At 41.9% G+C, this 18,614-nt stretch overlaps 1 protein-coding gene across 13 annotated transcripts in view; it reads left to right on the forward strand.

Moving 5' to 3' along the window:
* AGFG1 (ArfGAP with FG repeats 1) overlaps positions 1–18,614 on the forward strand; it is a 328,958-nt gene that overhangs the window by 58,139 nt on the left and 252,205 nt on the right. For all 13 annotated transcript variants that reach the window (XM_069213848.1, XM_069213840.1, XM_069213844.1 and 10 more), the window contains exons 4-5: positions 8,670–8,832; positions 11,516–11,684. In XM_069213848.1, the coding sequence (XP_069069949.1) occupies positions 8,670–8,832; positions 11,516–11,684 (332 nt within the window). The remainder of the gene's footprint in view (positions 1–8,669; positions 8,833–11,515; positions 11,685–18,614) is intronic.

Genomic DNA, 18,614 nt, shown 5'->3' on the forward strand with positions numbered 1-18,614 from the left:
CAAAGGCTTCTAAATCCACACCTGTGCATTTCCTACTTGACGTCTAGGGTGTCTCGGGTCCGTCCGAAGGTATATGGGTTGATGACCCATTAGGTTCCGCTCTCTGGTCGAGGGGTCATAGACACTGTGCTGCAAAATTGAACAGGTGCTGTTCTAGTGGTGCCATAGCTTTCGAGACAACCGATGGATGGAGGCATCCATGATATCACAGAATTCATCATTGATGGGGAGGTAGGTAATATATTATTCCTCCATATAGGAGTCGTACATTTCTTGAATGTCAGGGGAATTACGGGCTGGTGAAACCTGACCAACCAGGGCCTGAACAGGCACAGTTGTTGGGGTGGGTGGGTGGGTGGGAAACACTGTTTGATTGAGTGGGCTACAGAAGGTTACTGGTAGGTGGCTTCTTTGTTAAAGCAACCTGTATTTGTATTGTATATTTTTATTGTATATTTGTTACAACGGTTACTGTGGGCCTTGGTGAAGTGTCCCAAATGCCCTGTAGAAGGCTAACCTTAATTGGAGAGAGCCCATGAGCGCTGACTTGCGAGATTGTTGACCTCAATACCGTCCCTTAACAGGGCGTACCACGCGCCCAAGCGCATAGTGAGGGAAGCCCTTATGGTTACGAGAAATCCAGTTAGACACAGCCAAGTGGTCCTGGACCTTAAGGACACCAATCCAGGATCAAGACTCACTGCGGCAGATCCTACCAGCAGGGCCCAGTCCAGGTCCAGTTGCAAATGGTCCAGTGGAAAGTTCAGGAAAATGCCTTTTGTAGTTTGATGTGTCCCTGTAGCCACCCTGAGGTCAACCAACTGACCCTTTGTAGGAAAGTACCATTTTGCCTGGCATGTTACCCCCATTTTTACTTGTATGTCAGTTTGTTTTTGCCTGTCTCACTGGGATCCTGCTATCCAGGACCCCAGTGCTCATAGTTTGTGGCCTAAATGTGTTCCCTGTGTGGGGCCTAACTGTGTCACGGAGGCTCTGCTAACCAGAACCTCAGTGCTTATGCTCTCTCTGCTTTTTAAATTGTCACTGCAGGCTAGTGACCATTTTCACCAATTCTAATTGGCACACTGGAACACCCTTATAATTCCCTAGTATATGGTACCTAGGTACCCAGGGTATTGGGGTTCCAGAAGATCCCTATGGGCTGAAGCATTTCTTTTGCCACCCATAGGGAGCTCAGACTACTCTTACACAGGACTGCCACTGCAGCCTGAGTGAAATGACGTCCACGTTATTTCACAGCCATTTTCCACTGCACATAAGTAACTTATAAGTCACCTATATGTCTAACCCTCACTTAGTGAAGGTTAGGTGCAAAGTTACTTCATGTTTAAGGGCACTCTGGCACTAGCCAAGGTGCCCCCACATTGTTCAGGGCAATTTCCCCAGACTTTGTGAGTGCGGGGACACCATTACACGCGTGCACTACATATAGGTCAATACCTATATGTAGCTTCACAATGGTAACTCCGAATATGGCCATGTAACATGTCTAAGATCATGGATTTGTCCCCCCATGCCAAATCTGGTATTGGGGTGCCAATCCCATGCATCCCCGGGGCTCCAGCATGGACCATGGGTACTGCCAAACTAGCTCTCGGGGGTTTTCACTGCAGCTACCGCTGCTGCCAACCCTCAGACAGGTTCTGCCCTCCTGGGGTCTGGGCAGCCCAGTCCCAGGAAGGCAGAACAAAGAATTTCCTCTGAGACAGGGTGTTACACCCTCTCCCTTTGGAAATAGGTGTTCAGGGCTGGGGAGGAGTAGCGTCCCCCAGCCTCCGGAAATGCTTTGAAGGACACAGATGGTGCCCTCCTTGCATAAGTCAGTCTACACCGGTTCAGGGATCCCCCAGCCCCTGCTCTGGCGCGAAACTGGACAAAGGAAAGGGGAGTGACCACTCCCATGTCCATCACCACCCCAGGGGTGGTGCCCAGAGCTCCTCCAGTGTGTCCCAGACCTCTGCCATCTTGAATGCAGCGGTGTGAGGGCACAATGGAGGCCTCTGAGTGGCCAGTGCCAGCAGGTGACATCAGAGACCCCTCCTGATAGGTGCTTACCTGGGTAGGTGGCCAATCCACCTCTGAGTGCTATTTGGGGTCTCTCCTGTGGGTTTCTGTTTGGATTACAAATGCAAGAGGTCACCAGAATTCCTCTGCATCTCTCTCTTCGACTTCTGCCAAGGATCGACCGCTGACTGCTCTAAGATGCTTGCAAAACCGACAGTCCTTTGGTCCTTCTGTCCAAATTTGGTGGAGGTAAGTCCTTGCCTCCCCACACCAGACAGTTATCCTCTGTACATCGTGAACTGCAGCTGCTAGGGCTTCTGTGCACTTTTGCAAGGAATCCTTCATGCACAGCATAGTCCAGGTCCCCAGCACTCCGTCCTGCATTGCTCAACTCGCTGAGTTGACCACCGACTTCGTGGGACCCTCCTTTGTAGTGTTGAGACGACCGCCGTGCTCAGATTTCTTGAATGCCTGCTTTAGGCTTAAACATATAATAACTGATAAACCCCCCTGAAAGGGAAACAGCCCTCATCAGTGTAATCCTAGATTGGTAAACACCTGCATAACCACAGTTCATACAAAGGAAAGTGAGAGAGCATGAGCCATTCTTCCTTCTTTCTAAAGGGACCAATTCAATGTAACTTTGTTGTACAAGGTAGCAGCGAGAAAGACTGATGTAAGACTATTCTGCTTGGATTTTGCTCTTTAGGGACGTCACAGAAATATTGTTTCATCTTCCTTTTGTCTCCTCCAGTATTGTGGGCTTTAATTAAAGCTGCAGGGTTTAAACACGTTTTATGTCTTACTTAATTATTTTATATTTTTAGAGAATCTGGGAATATTAACATTTGATCTTTTCACAGAGTTTAATTCTTTAACTGATTGTTGAAATGGATGGCTCATAAGAATCTTGGCCAGTATGTACTATTACACTTACTCACTGAACCAGAATGGGTAAAAACATTTGATACATCAGCTCCCTTTTTTAACAAGTCAGATTTGATAGCAGCTCAGCTGCCAAACACCTTAGGCTTTAAACATTTAATGCAAGTTGTAGTGACGGGTGCTTTTGGAAAGAGTGATGTCATCAGGCACATGGGATTGTGGTGACTGACAAGTCTTTCCACATACCAACAAAATTCTTAGGTGCAGGGGGCCTCATTGTTATGCATGATACCTTCAGCTACTCCTAGGATTTTACTCAACTGTACTTTACTGCTGGGGTTTTTGAGTCCATAGTTACCTTATTAACCGCAAAGGTTTAAGTTCCAGAATACAATGTAATGTCTGTTTAAAGGCCAGGACTGACATAAAGTGAGACACCTGCTATGGGGTCACTTAACAGCTATGAGTGTCCAAACAACAACAGCAGCACCATCTTAATATAGTTAGACAAAGAGTCTGGAAATGCACTGGCTACCATGCTTAAAACATCACGTTTCAGGTGCCCTAGAATGCAAATTAATCTGGTGAAATTTAAAATTGTAAAGGTTTCACAAAGGGATTGTCCACCCCTATGTTGTAGGAAATGTAAAAAAATAAAATAAGCGCACTATTGTAAATATGAAATGTAACATCAAGCTCAAGTAGAAAATACACCACTGTTCACAATCAATAATCAATTTAGGCCTAACCCCCACACTGACACGAGCAAGGTGAAAGGTTCATTCATGGATGTAGTGGAATAAGGACCATGAAACAAGGGTCATCTATTAAAGGTCCACTCGTGTCTAGCCAACATACAAGTATTTATAACATCAGCACCCATGTCCCCAGCACACTCTGTGCCTACAAGTAGATTGCAGACTGATTAGACAATGGTTACATAATTGAATTAGCCCAAAGCTCACAGGTTCACGACTTACAATGGGTGAGGGACAAAACCAAATTCCGAACACTCAGAAGTCCCGGACACACAATGCTGTCAGCACACACTTCAAATAAATTACATTTACAAAAGAGCACATACTCATTCATAGGTCAAAGAATGCTCAGTCCTAAACCTTTTCTGAACTAATAATAAAAAGCAAGTAATGACTTAGGCTTAGGAATTCGGGGTTATGAGGTCACATGTTTTCGAGTTTTTCCATTTTAATCTGTAAACCTGCAAGTTATTTATTATTGACCATGTGTAATAAAGTATTGTACTGATGTGTATAAAAAGGCCTGTCTGTGCACAGGCATTTGAAAAAAAAAAACATAGAGGCAGTTCGTGCAAGGCTGAGGAGCAGTCTGCAGTGCTTTTCTTTGTCATGACAGTTAGTAATTACTGTCTTTGGTTTGCCAAGAAGAGTCTGTGTGGTTATTTTTGAGTCTTGAGAGCATTTTCGGTCATCCCATTACCCCTACAGCCTCATTATGTTTAGTAAGAAACAGGTCAGTGACCTACTTCTGATTCCAAGATTTTGTTTATTAAAACATTTGAATATAGCCCTTTAATTTTTTTTAATCCAAATACAGTCCTGTAAACCAAACAGATTCCTTACAGTGCATGTGAGAGGTAATGAGATGTGTGAGAGTGCAATGCACAGACATGATATGCTTAAAACAGTCCAACATGTGTCCATTGGACACACTGCCAATGGGAAGACGTTACACACTCCTTTACTTTGCCGTTACATTAAATATGTGCTTTGCAATAATCTCTGCAAGAAAACATGTTTTGCAAACAAGGGAGAAACATTGTTCATATACTTTGTGGGTTAGGCAGCTGCATAAACAATGATCCAGCACTGATTTCAAAAGGTTTGGGAAACATCACTCAAATTCACAAAACAAACTTAAAAAAAAAAAAAAGAAAAAGACAGCCTAGCTGTGCTTACCGTGTGCATCGTTGCTAAGACTCACTGGCCTCAACCTGGGGGCCCAGCAGTGAATCCTATCTCAGCCATTTTCAGGAAGTTCCCCGGCATGCAAGTCTCTGATGAAGTGAATCTGATGATGTCTGTGATGGACAGTTTATGGGCTGTTGACTTACAAAAGAGGGAAAAATATGGAGGGAGTTAGAGGCCATTTAATGGTCACTACTTTCCTCAGGGGGTTCAAACCCCTCAATAATTAAAACAGCAGCACTGTCAGAGGCAGTCATATTATCAGTGAAAATACTTGAAAGGAAGAGCACGTCCGCAACCATCTGGGGGCTGCAGGGAAGCTGCTTCCCATTCATCGACATTATTCCTTGCACCTTCTCCGTTAGTCATTTGAGTTGGAGGGAGTATTGTGAACCATTCCCTGACAGAGAGGAGGATGCTTGGGTTGCCTCCTGTGTATGCTTGAACAACTTCCACGGTAAGCCAGCGTGAGTCATTCTCAGTATGTCTTGCCTGAACATAATGTTTTTCCAAAGGCTGCACCATCAGCTAATGCTGCTCTGGTGTTGGTAGCTTTTGTTGAACCGTCTGGGTCTTTAGTCCAGTGTAGATGAGATCACAGTGACCCATGATGACATAAAGAAAATTATCACTACAATTCGTATAGGATGGTAGTTGAACTTTATTTGTGTGTACCTACAGAACCTCAGTGTTCCATGTAAACATGTTGTGTATCCATTTTAGCTTTATACACGTTATATACACGTTATATACACGTTATATACACGTTATTTACACGTTATTTACACGTTATTTTAGCAAACTAGACCTGCCATTGTGCACTTTAACCTAGATATGTTTTATTCTAGCTTCGTTATATTATTTTAACAGTAGCGATATTTGCGGTTTTATTTTCTCTATCTAGTTGCTCTTTGCATAGGTCAGCACTATGGGCCATATGTACAAACACATTTTCCCATTGACACAGAATGGGAAAAACCCTTTGCTGCATCTGGCCCTATGTTCTTAAACAAGACATTTCTTTCACTCTGTGCTTTTCTCAAGGCTGCCGTCAAAAGTGGTGCTCGTTGTCTCCAATGTTCACAGAAATATACTCTTACATGGGGATCCTTTCTTGGAACATCACATGTTTTATTATGAAAACACTAATTTGACCCATATAGGTCAGAGGGAGATTCCAGCCAGATGACCACGACTATATGCTGATTGCTCCGCTGCAGCTGCTTGTGTAGACTACAGGCCTCTTGCTCAGATATGAGGGATGATGTCTTCCCAGGGGGAACCCGAAGGGCAGAATTAGAGCTTAACATGCTGTGCTCTAACATAGCCTAGGTAGGAACTATCTTTACAAACACTAGTGACAATATGGTAGCGTTATTCTTGTGTTTTACTCTCCTTGTCACCATTTTAATCCTGTTGTGCTTCATCGTCCTATTTATTGCAATACATGCTTTATCATCTAAGATGCAGTTACTTCCAACAAAACCTTATTGAGCTTTACTCTGCTTCTGATTGTCCTTGCACATGTGAGACTAACGTAACTGAGAGAAACGGATGCGATTTTAGTGACCACGATTCTCCTCAGGAGTCATTTATGTCATGCACCCGGTTGCCCTGCTCTTGGGTGGAGATGAGGCCCTGCTAGCTAGGTGGAACAAACCTGGATTAGGCCGACAGGCGTCACATGGTGCGGGTGCAGATTCAGTTTCCCACAGTACAGGTGATTCTACCGCCCGAATCCAGTAGTCTCATTAGGATAATGAGAACCTACACCACAAACCTATTGGGATGACATTTACCGCACCTGAAATCCCTACTACTGAGGGAAGTTGCCAAGCTGTGGTTATGGTCAGTGTGGTTCCGTGTATGCTCACATTGTGTGATTCCTTACATTTTGTGTATTTAAATCAGTTATGATATACTTGTCGGGTCTACAACTGCAATGTTATCAAGTTCCAGAAAACACTTACACTCTGGTTGAAAAAGTTATATGCTCAGCATAGTAAGCTGGTTACAATGGTTACATTTGTAAAAGAGAACTTTATTGAAGCATTTTGCAGGACATAACATTGTGTTACATAATTCTGAAAATGTATGTTTTACCACTGTTCATAATAAATGGGAAACAATTTAATAGAAATCTGACTTCATTTGTGCAAACAGTATGTGTATTTTCACTCCTTACGCGCTTCTAGACTTTAAGTATTGTGCAGGTGTTTCAGGTTAGCATAATTCCACAGAATGCATCAAGTGCTTTGTGGGAGACCTATGTGACTATTGACCACAGATCAGCAGAGGCCATTTCCACCTCTATTCTTAGAATACCACTAAGGTACTCTGTGGTTCCTATGGAGAGTTGACAGAGTCCTTGCGTGTGGGGAGGGGGTTTGAGAGGTGTGCCAGCTGGTCTCTGATTTATTTAATATATTTATGAATTACATATAAATGGACCCTTAATAATTTTCAAGGTGATTGCCTTTTTGACTGTGGTGCGTGGGTCTTGTCTGTTGTATGCATATGATGCAGTTTTGATAACTAGGACGGCGATTGCTCTCCACTGTCTTCCATCTGCCTCTCAAACATTTTTTGAGATTAAAAAAAACTGATGGTGATAATTCTGAAAAGTAAAACCCTCACTTCCTTTCCTCCAAACCATTTACCCTACTGGGTGTAGCGATGCAGTTTGCCGAGGAGTTAACCTATCTGGGTTACTTGTTTTAGCCTAATGGAACATGGGCGTGCACTAGTGTTGAAAAGTGCACAGAATTTAACTAATACAGCCCTTGTTTTGGGGGCACTAGGATGTGAGTTGAGCTATAGCTCTGCTCTCATAAAAGATTTTTAGAGCTAAAACAGAAGTAGGGGCTTGGTATTGTGTCGAAGGTTCGAGATGCGATAACCTGATCCAGTAGGTGATCTTACCTCGTTTTGGATTGCTGATAAGGAATATTAAAGTGCAATGAAGGTATCAGACCTCTTCTCTTCTGGGCAAAGCGGTGATTGAACTCGGAACATATTCCTCTAATGACGATGGGGAGAAAAACGTCTTAGTTGCGAAGAAGCACAAACACTGCTGTTGGAAGGACAATATACGCAAAGTGCTCTTTTATAAGTCTTAAGGAATTAACCAACCTCGCTAACTAGAGGAAGTATCAAACTTGTTAAAAGAACATTTTTGGATACCTAGTTTTCTAGAGATGGTAATCCTGTGCATATGACCTTACTTGGTGGTCTGCGCATCTGATATAAAACCTTTCCAGGAGGAAATAAATATCTGAATCAAATGACCCCCAGGTATGCAAAATGTTTATTTAAAGTTTTGCTTAGTTAAATTTCACGGGCCAATCTCACATCGAGGTGGAGTCAACCAATACGACTAAGAAAAGAGGCATTGTTCTTATGTCAGAAAAAAACTGAGAATAGAACGGGCGAGGAAACCATTTGAGAAATTTCTTTAAATTGATTTAATTCAAGGTTTTAAAATGTTCCATATAATGCCTCAAGTGAGATTGTGTCCTGTATTTATTAGATATATGCACTTTTTATAATGAAATATGCAAGAATAAAAATTGAATTTTAGAGCTTTCTTTATGTTTTTAATGTTATTTACACTTGAAGTGAGTTCATGTTATATGGAGTATTTTAACTTTTCAAAATAAATGTAATGAAAGACTGTCAAATGTGAGTTTATTAAGAAACAGGCACCAGTTACAGCACAAATTAGTGTTGTTTTACCTCCGACTTTACATATATGTTATCAGTTAATGTTTTCAGATGTGTAATCTATAGGTTTTTTTTTATTTTTATTTGAAGGTATGTGCCTCCGGAGCAAGCAAAGGTTGTGGCATCCGTCCATGCCTCCATTTCAGGTTCCTCAGCAAGCAGTACAAGCAGTACACCTGAAGTGAAACCACTTAAAACTCTCTTAGGAGACTCTGTACCACCATTGCACTTAAACAAGGGAACACCAAGTCAGGTAAGTAGGTGACCGTAGGCTTGTAATAGGGAGCTGAGATTATTTGCCTATGTAGAAAGAGGACAGACGCACACACACACACAGACACACACACACACACACACACTCGTCGAATGACGTTCATTTTGCAAGTTGATTTGTCAGCATAAGTTAGTTGATGAATCCATACGATTATTTGGTACTCAGGAGTTCATCAAGAGTAAACGTTGAACTAACATGGCTGACGGATGTTTAGTGAATCACTCAGATGTTATGTCTTGTAGGAAGCATTAGGCACACAAATCATTATTAATTTTAGCTTTTTCACATGCTTATTACATTTGTTCATATTTTGATGTTTATTGAAAGCTGTCCCCTTTTCACGTGGGCTTTGGAATCAGCAGCTTAGGAAACAATTCGGGAAAGAAGTCTTGAATTCCATATTTTTAAAAATGGAGGCATATATAAAATCAGTGTCTTGGGGGTAAATGACGTCCATGACAACAACATATAAGTTAGTAGTTAAGTACAACAGGAAATCTCCCCGCCTTCCATTTTACAATTTTGAAAACAAAAACTGAAGGCACAGCCTCGAGTTAGATGTATTCTAATGCGGGGGAGAGATCAGAGGTGTCTTTCAGGGGGATTACTCAGCTATGATAATGTTTAGGAATACTTCTGAGGTTCACACTCTGAAAGTAGAGTCTTAACACACGGCAGTGTATGAAACGTTCCGGGTCTGTTTTTATTTTTCCTTTGCATAACACTTGTAAAAGAGGCTTTAATGAGGAACAACATAGCAGATGTTAGATCTAGCATTTGCTCTCTCTTCAAAGGGTCAAATATAAATCATGGATATGACTTAAAAGGAAAACCATTTTAACTTGTCCATCGTCCAGTCAGTGGGTGATATGCTATGATGTTAAACTTAGCTGGAGTAAGAAGTGTATTCTCTGGGTAGCATCACTTATCTTATTCGCATGAATTTTTATGTGCTGCTAATTTCAGGTAAGTTTCCCTGAAGAAACACAATAAAGCCTTTCCTCCTGGGATCCTCGACTAAATGTTGTTGGAAATGGATTAACGACTTGAGGCAACATTATCCCTTTTCTGCTTATGTTTTTCTCTGAGAGTCACCCTAATTGTCAGCCATAGTTAAAATGTTGTGTGTTGATAGCTCTTGGTTGTACACATGGCAATGATTCCTTGATAAAAACATTTCCTGAAAGGCCTCATCTAACTCTGGTAAGATGGTCTATTCGTACCAGAATGGGTTTAGGACTGAATGATGAAGTATGTCCCGAAAATGTGTGTGAAGTGTCCTCAGCCATTGGGTTGTGATAGTCATGTTTGACTCTGTCACATTATTTGTGATCTGGCTTTCTTCCTAAGGCTGTACAACATGTTTCCCCTTTGAAGTCTCTTCATGGTGAGTCCACTCCATATCAGGTTGGAAAATCACTGTGTGCTTTCTTTTATGTTTGTTTTTGACCACGAATGCTGTGTAGAATAAGCTGTAAGTGATGTTCCCTAACCACCCCTTTGTTAACCCCACCATAGGTATATTATGATTGTATACCAATGGCGGTATGAGAGTGTTGTTCCTAGTAGCTTTATAACTGCATACATATGTATGGTCTTTAGGTATGGATCTATCCAGCTATGATGAAGGCCATTAAACCAAATGGCACAAAGTACGGCTAAAACATGGTGGCACTTGATAGTGGATGTATGAGCTATTGACCTCTAAGACATGACTCAATAACTGATTTATGTTGTTATTCAGGTTAGTGGAAAATGAAAAAGGCGCAATCACTCCATAAACATTTGCTGCCTTTACAAATGTAGCAAACACTTTAGAACTCCTTAGACTTTACATATCAAGTCAGCACATTAAGTATCTTCTCCAGGTATTACAAAATTAAACTGCAGAATCAATCTGTGGTTATACCCTGAAAGAGCATATTTTGCAATTCGATCAGCAACTGAACTGCCTACCGTCTGCTGCCTGGTGTCACTCACCAACCTTCATCACTTGAAATAGCATACTGTGTATTGCATTTGTAGGTTGCATTCCTCATGTCCTCTTTCCTTTTACCTGAATGTACCTTTCATGTTTTGTTGAATGAATAAACTTTTTTGATTGTCTATTTAGTGATTCTGTGCCTAAATTGGATAGACTTTTTGATGCAGATGTTTAGAGTCAAGAAAAATTATAAAGAAAAATGTTAAATACTTGTCTGAGGAAAATGTGATTTGAACCTTGTAGTTGGTTTGTTAGTATGACTATTTATAAGGTGTTTCCAGAATACACTTGCAGGGATCTTAGCTGGGGGCGGGCAGCTGAGGTCACTTAGTCTGTACATTTCTTGACGTACTCATTAGAAATGAAGTCTGATCATGAAGACCACACACTGTCTTATTTATTATATGGCGCAACACACCTTCTTTAAGAAAATCTGTTGCAATCGATTGAGCCATTGTGTGGAGATTTTTGAGCTGGTTTTATATTACCCCTAATTTTCAGTGATTGAATAAAATGGTAGCACCATTCAGTACGCTATTTTGATTAACGCAGTTGCAGTCATTTGGCATGCTTTATTTTATTTTTTAAATAAATTTCCATTTCCGGGTTTAATTTACTGAAGCAATATGTTTAAAATTTCACTTCTACCTGGTTAACCAGTTTGCATATTGCTTTTAGTCTCCTGTGGCTAGCCGTTCTCAAGGACAACAGCAAACGCAGCACGAAAAGAAACAGTTTGATCTCCTTAGCGACCTTGGCACAGACATCTTTGCAGCTCCTGCTCCTGCTTCTCAGTCAGCCGTTTCAACAAATTTTGCTAACTTTGCACATTTCAATAGTCACACCGGTATGTATTTTTCAGTTGAGGAATCACATTTGAGTATCACAAATATCTATTGCCAAAATGTCAGTTTAGTTTATGCTGTGATGTGTTCACTGGCTATTCATTAAAAAACGGTTCAAGTTACCATAATTTAAAAAATTTACCAATCTTTCTATTTGTAGATCAATATTTTAACTGGAATTTTGAGCAATAACATTACCCTGCATGCCGAATGTTAGAATCACAGCTTGCTCTACTCATGATGAATGGTGGAGCAGCGTTTCGTTCAGAGAAGAGACTTTGATCTATCCAGAGGAAGTCAATTGTCTTAATTGTAAATATCACCAATGTTGCTTCTGATATGGTTTTTCCGGGCACAACAGTGTTGTGCATTTTTTTAAATTTTAGGCTGAATGAGATCATTGTAGCAATTTCTGGTGGACCAATGGTTGTTACACCTGTGGAACTAGGAAGCCAAGCCTAGCCTATCCCCAGCAGCTCTGTACTCCCTGACTATGTTAACATCATATACATAAAAGATTTTCTTTCAAGGCCAGCTATGGTTTCATGTAAGTCATGCCTTTTATTGTCTGGTCCCTGCACCATTTTAGCCAGACCACTGAATGGGTGTTGCTGATGGCGCCAACACATTTCCTCCACTTAAACCTGGTTCTGCATGATAAGAGTTTAATAATTTATTTTTAACATTGGGGCTACACCTTTTTAAATTGTGCGTAAAACCTCTCTACACAGTGTTTCTTGCAAAGCTGTTTATCTAGTGTGATCACATCTGCACATAGAGTGGTCGAGTTAAGCTTTACGTTCCCAGAGACCATACACTGCATGTTAACAAAATTAGGTTAGTTTTAAGTACGTCTGTTCCATCTACATCTGAGCATTATGGAGCAACAGGGTATCTGGTCTTCGTAAAGAAAGTCTTCCATTCATCCAACCTGTCTCCATTATTAGCATGTGTTATCCATTTATTCTATAGAGGATTAGATAGGGCACTGTAAACTCTGCTTTTTTCAGTTAATTTTCCAATTCGACTTGATTTGTCGTCGAATTAAGAGGTAGTTAGTTTTTGTCCACAGATTCAATGAAGATTCACACGCTGAAATTAGATTACTACTAAGTACATTTTTATTGGGTACATTGATCAAAGTAGTTGCAATTGTGTGAACCTGATTGGAAAAAAAAAAAAAACATATTCACTGCAGTTCAAGTTCTCTCTTCATTTGGATTGTTGTCATTTGTTTAATGGTTTGTTCTGCTAATGTGAGATAAGGTGTAGCATTTGTTTGGACAGATCCAATGCAGGTTTCAAGAACATGCTCATTACTTTCCTACGAAAGGAAAGGCATGATAAGAAACATATACAAAACTGTGGTCGTTTTTCTACAGATGCAAAGCCCTGCACATTTCAATGGGTGACCTTCCATGTGGTATAGCAGATTGTAGTGTGCCTCATGAAGGTCTAAGTCAAATTTCCGGATGCTTGATTACAGCTCATTTCGGGAGAAAGCTTTCTGGTGCCTTCTCAAGTTAAGGGTTGTTAACTTATGCATGTCCCTCAAGTACAATCTATGCTACTTTGCTAATATTACATAATTAATTTCTGCCTATCCTTTGAATAACTTCAACATATTGACAGTTTTAGAATGGTCTGGGTATTTCTGCACCCGAAATACTGTTTTGACAAAGAAGATCTGTGAAGGAGACTTTTCAGTCCAAAACTTCAACATTCGGATTGTTTCAGTACTGAATTTGTTAAACCGTTGCACATTATTGTGATAGAACTATGTATTTGTGTTTTTTTCTAGAGCACAATTGTTCACCAAGATTTATTTTAGCAATGTGTACTCAAGGATGTGTGGCGGGCGATACCATTTAAAACATTCTGGCAGCGTTGCCTGTCTCTGGGTATTATTAATTGATTTATGTAAGACGGACATAAATTGAAAGAGTGCACTGTTGGATGTGATTGTTGACTGGCTAAGGCACGTAAAATGTGGTCCTGTCTGGACAGGAACGCTAGACTTGTTGCCATATTGTCAATTGCAACCTAGCTTTAGAGAAATCCAAATAAAATGTTTTGCAGTAATCGGTTAGAGGAGATATAAATGCATTCAAAATCAAACTTTTGTGTTAAAAAGATACAAAATGCAACAGTATTTTCAGCAGATGAAAAAAGCATGTACTAATTAACAGATTGAAGAGGCCGTACTTAAATCTTAATCAGTTTGAATACCGGACTGTTTTACCCTGATGACTGGTGTGGCAGGAGTATCAAGAGATTAAGACCATGAGTGATGTCATAGAGAGTTTGTCACAAAAGACAACAGTATCTGTGAATTGTCACCATTCAGTGTGAACTAATTATGACACATCAGTCTATCGATCACCGATAAGCAGTTTTAAAAAATGGTAATAGAAAAGTCAGGATCTTAGGTAAGTAAGGTTTCTGCAAATCGTCAGTATACATTAATAAGTAGGCAAAAGTCTGGATGAGATGGGCCAAGGGGGATGCAAGTTTATTAAAAAAAAGGAGGTGCAAGACTGAGCCTTGAGAGGCATCACGTTACAGATGCCAGGTGAAAAAGTGCGCGGTTGGTAACATTAGTTTTTGGGTTCTTGTTTTTTTTATTTTTTATATATTTTTTTTTATTGCTAACAGCAGTAGCAATTGCAAAACCAGGGGTGAAGACAGTTCAGGGGGCCGGGGTGGGAGGGGGCTGGCTATAAGAAGGAGACCTTCACATGTTGGCGGATTGCACAATCGTATTACATAATACAGTGTCAATTTACAAATACATTTCACAGCAGATATTACAGTATTCGTAGTCCAATATATATACACTTAAGTTAGATGGGCTTTTTTGTTGTGTTTGGGAAGGGAGATCCCCAGGTGTGTTGGATTATAGGGGTATGATTGATCCAACTATTCAGGAGTGAGTGTGTAATGATTGTCATGGTGAAGGATAAACAGCCATAGACGTGATTGGGGAGGATCCACCCCACAAGCCCCCGCACTACGCAGGATGTAGATAAAGTAAGTTCACTATAGCTGGTGAGGACTTCAGTGTCTCTGTTATATGGGGTTGTGCAGCTGCAGGATGGTATTAAGTAACCCCTTCATCGTAGAAGAATGTAATTTTTGGCCTCTGCATTCACTTCAAATTAATCCAAGCTCTTCTCGTGTGCAGCAGGCCCCTGTCTCGCAGGGATCACAGTATGCTTGCTTCTTCCCTTGCCCACTGTACTACCATTTGTGGCCATTTGGAGGTATCTGACATCGTGGATGCCTTCCTTTCATCATTATCTGCCTTTTAAACAAAATAAATGCTATATCAATAAACCTGTGTAGATAATTTGTCCCGCTTAGCTCTGGGGTGGATTCCCAAGAGACATTATTCAGGGGTAGTGGTCAGTGGATATTCTGTCATTTCAGATGTCTGGGCAGTAATTGTTTGTCAAGTGCTATGCAGCAGGGGGCAGTCCCACACCATGTGGTAAAACCCTGCCTCAACCAGTTTACATCATGGAAGTAGAGGTATAGATGTAGGGAACATATATTTAATGTGCTGGGGTGGGAGGGAGGTATGCTTGATGTATGTAGTTGAACTGGGTGAAGCAGAATCTAGGATTACAGGAAACCTCCTTCACCCGTTGGAGAGCTCTTGTCCATGTTTTTTAGGGTTAGTGTTTGAAGGAGGACAGCATTCCATCTGTCAAGCGCTCCCTTAATGGTTACGTTAGTGCTCACAGCATTGCCTGTACCCCAAGTGTCCTGCATCAATTGATGAATGGCATGATATGTTAGGAAATGCTCTGGGCCCAAGGAAGAAATGTCCATAATGTCCTCATAAGACATAAAGGATCCTTCATTGACAAAGTCCCCTGTCGTCACCATCCCCACATCTGTCCAAGGGGCTAAACCATGATTCTCAGTCAAGGCGGATTTATTTGGTATTTGCAGTATGGGAATTATGGAAGAACATGGGGGCGGGGGTGTTGGTCGGATGTCAGACTTGCCCTGTACAAATCGGTCCCAGCATATTCAGGCCGTCATCAAGTTGGTTCCTTTAAGTGGAAGATGCGCGCGGTCAGACAGCCAAGTTTACACAATGATCATACCTAATTTTGCATGTACTATCTCCTTTTCCGCACCGGGGGATTCACTGAGCCATCATAGGGGCCACTGTAGTTGCGCTGTGGCATAATAGAGCTCGAAGTTGGGTGTGCCTAAACTTCCTTCTAGGAGCAGGTGCTGTGTGATAGTTAGTGCTACTCGATTTCAGTCTTTCTCCCACATCAGCTGTAACAGCAAAACATTCAGTTCCCGAAAGAAGCTCCTCGAAATCACTTTTGGCAATACTGCGAAGAAGTACAACAACCTAGGAAGTATGAACATCTTAGCTGTCGTCACTCGTCACAGTGGGAATAGTGGCAGGGAACACCAGAAGGAAAGCGACCCATGAATAGAGCAAAGAGCGCAGCCTAGGTTGCCATCTTTAAGAGCGTCCACGGAGTAGATTTGTTTCCTAAATACTTAAAGGATGCATGGGACCATTGCAAGTGATGGGCCGAAAGTGTAGCTCTGAGGGGGAACAGGGATCTAGGCAAGGGAAAACGAGCAGGACTTTGACCACTTCACTTGGAGACCTGAGATTTTCCCAAAGGTGTCCAGGAAAGCCATCAAGTCTTGCAAGGGGGTCTTGCTGTTTCTTAAGTATATCAGTGCATCATCAGTGTAAAGTGACACAATGTGATAAGTATCGAGTTCATAGGTTCCCTGTTGCTGGCCGTGCAAACACAGGCGGCAGGCAAGAGGCTCCATAGCAATCGTGAAAAGTAACGGCGAAAGTGGACAGCCCTGCCTAGTACCCCTGGAGATCAGAAAACTGTTGGATATCAGTTGACCTGTTTTCACTCTGGCTGTCGGATTGGAGTACAAAGTGAGAATCCACCTCAAGAATCGCAGGCCGAAGCCCATATAATGTAGGATTGCAAACAGGAATTTCCAACTAAGAGAATCAAAAGCTTTTTTGATATCTAGCAATACTGCAACCTGGTCATATGCAGTTTGTGAAGTATTGTGGATTATACGCAGAAGCCGCCTAATGTTAAGAAAAGTACTGTGACCAGGGATGAATCCGGATGATCTTCATGGACTAGTGTCCTGATCAGGGGAAGAAGCCTGTTTGCAAGGATCTTATCCAGTATCTGACAGTCAAGCTTGGGGAGGGATAACGGTCTGTATGAGCGCACATCCATTGGATCACGTTTCGTTAGGACTACTATTAATGCCTTGTGTTGCGATTCTGGGAGCTCACCGCGTACCCACGTCTCATTGAACACTTCCAATGGGGTTTGGGTAAGAGCACATAGTATGAGGCGTAGTTCACAATCGGCAGTCCATCTGTGCCAGGTGTTTTGTTACAGGCTATATGGGAAACGGCTGCTCGCAGTTTGTCGAGTCGAATAGGTTCATCGAGGTCAGCTGTCTGTGGAGGGGCAAGTTGAGTCAGAGGGAGATCTCCCTCGAATGTTTACATTCGCTCAGGGGTGGTAGCTGGATTTATGGTATAAAATGTGTGGTAAAAGTTGCGGAGGGTGCTAATAATGGCGGTTTGCGTGGTGGCCAAGGATCCGTCATGTCACGTAAGAGCTCCAGTTGGTGTGTGCTGCTGTTCTTCGTGAACGAGCCAAGCCAGTAGTCTTTCTGAGTGGTCACCCTCCGTGTGTAGTCTAGTCAAGTGATATTTATAGTCATGTCTGCACAAGCACGTTTCTGCCTCACTGTATGACTTTTGAAGATCCCGGAGACAGGCAGGTTCAGTCATCCGGGTCGCGACTGCTCTCTCCAAAGGGTGCATCAATTCCATGTTCAATGTGCGTCTCACTCCCCAAGTAGATGATAGGCAGTGTCTCCTCACTACTGACTTATGAGCACCACACTCCCTGTCAGGAAGAGCGGTGGATTCCCTATTATGTTCAAGGTATTGTGCAGTAAGGATGGAGAGTTCCTCTCTGAAGGGAGGATTAGTGAGTGCCTTGGTCTGCAAGCGCAATGTGGGAATATTTGGGCGTGGTCTGCCCCATTGCAGTTCTACTAGAATTGGGCAGTGGTCAGAGAGAGTACGGGCTAGGTACTCTGAACGCACATTCACCGATCCCAGGTAGGTGGTGCACAATATCAATTCTATCCTAATGTGGAGGACATGGACCAGAGAGTAGAAAGAGTACTCCTGGTCTAAGGGATGACTGATATGCCATAGGTCATAGTGTCCCCTGTATACAAGCCAAGAACCAAAACAATTGGATGCTCGTTTTAGGAGGCTGGCCTGGTTTTTAGTGGGTACCTTGGGTACTTACACCAGGTCCAGTTATCCCTTGCTAGTGAATGTAGTAGTGTTCTAGCAGCTTAGGCTGATAGAGTTAGCTATAGCAGAGCAGCTTAGGCTGAACTAGGAGACATGCAAAGCTCATGCAATACCACTTATATTTACACAGTACTTATACACAAGTAAAGACAATACTCAGTGTAACCAAAAATAAAGGTATTTATTTGGGTGACACAGTACCAAAAATATCTTAGAGACAATACTCCTTCTGGAGGTAAGTATTATACACAATATATACACTAGACAACAAAATTTGACAAGTAAATAGTCATAGAACAATGCAAACAGTAGGAAATCCTATAGAATGCAATAGAGAAAATAGGTCTAGGGGCAACACAAACCATATACTAAGAAAGTGGAATGTAAATCATGAATTCCCCCCTAGACAAGTGTACTGTGTGCAGAATCTCTGGGAGAGTAAGAATACAGTAAAGGTGAGTAATTCACCCCACCCCAGAGCCCAGAAAGCCTGAGTAAAGTACTGTGAGTTTCCTTAGGACACACCACACCTCGTTTTTGTGATTTTTGCAGCAGCCAACCAAGTTTG

This window comes from Pleurodeles waltl, chromosome 11 (assembly GCF_031143425.1).
Source record: "Pleurodeles waltl isolate 20211129_DDA chromosome 11, aPleWal1.hap1.20221129, whole genome shotgun sequence".
Lineage (NCBI taxonomy): Eukaryota > Metazoa > Chordata > Amphibia > Caudata > Salamandridae > Pleurodeles > Pleurodeles waltl.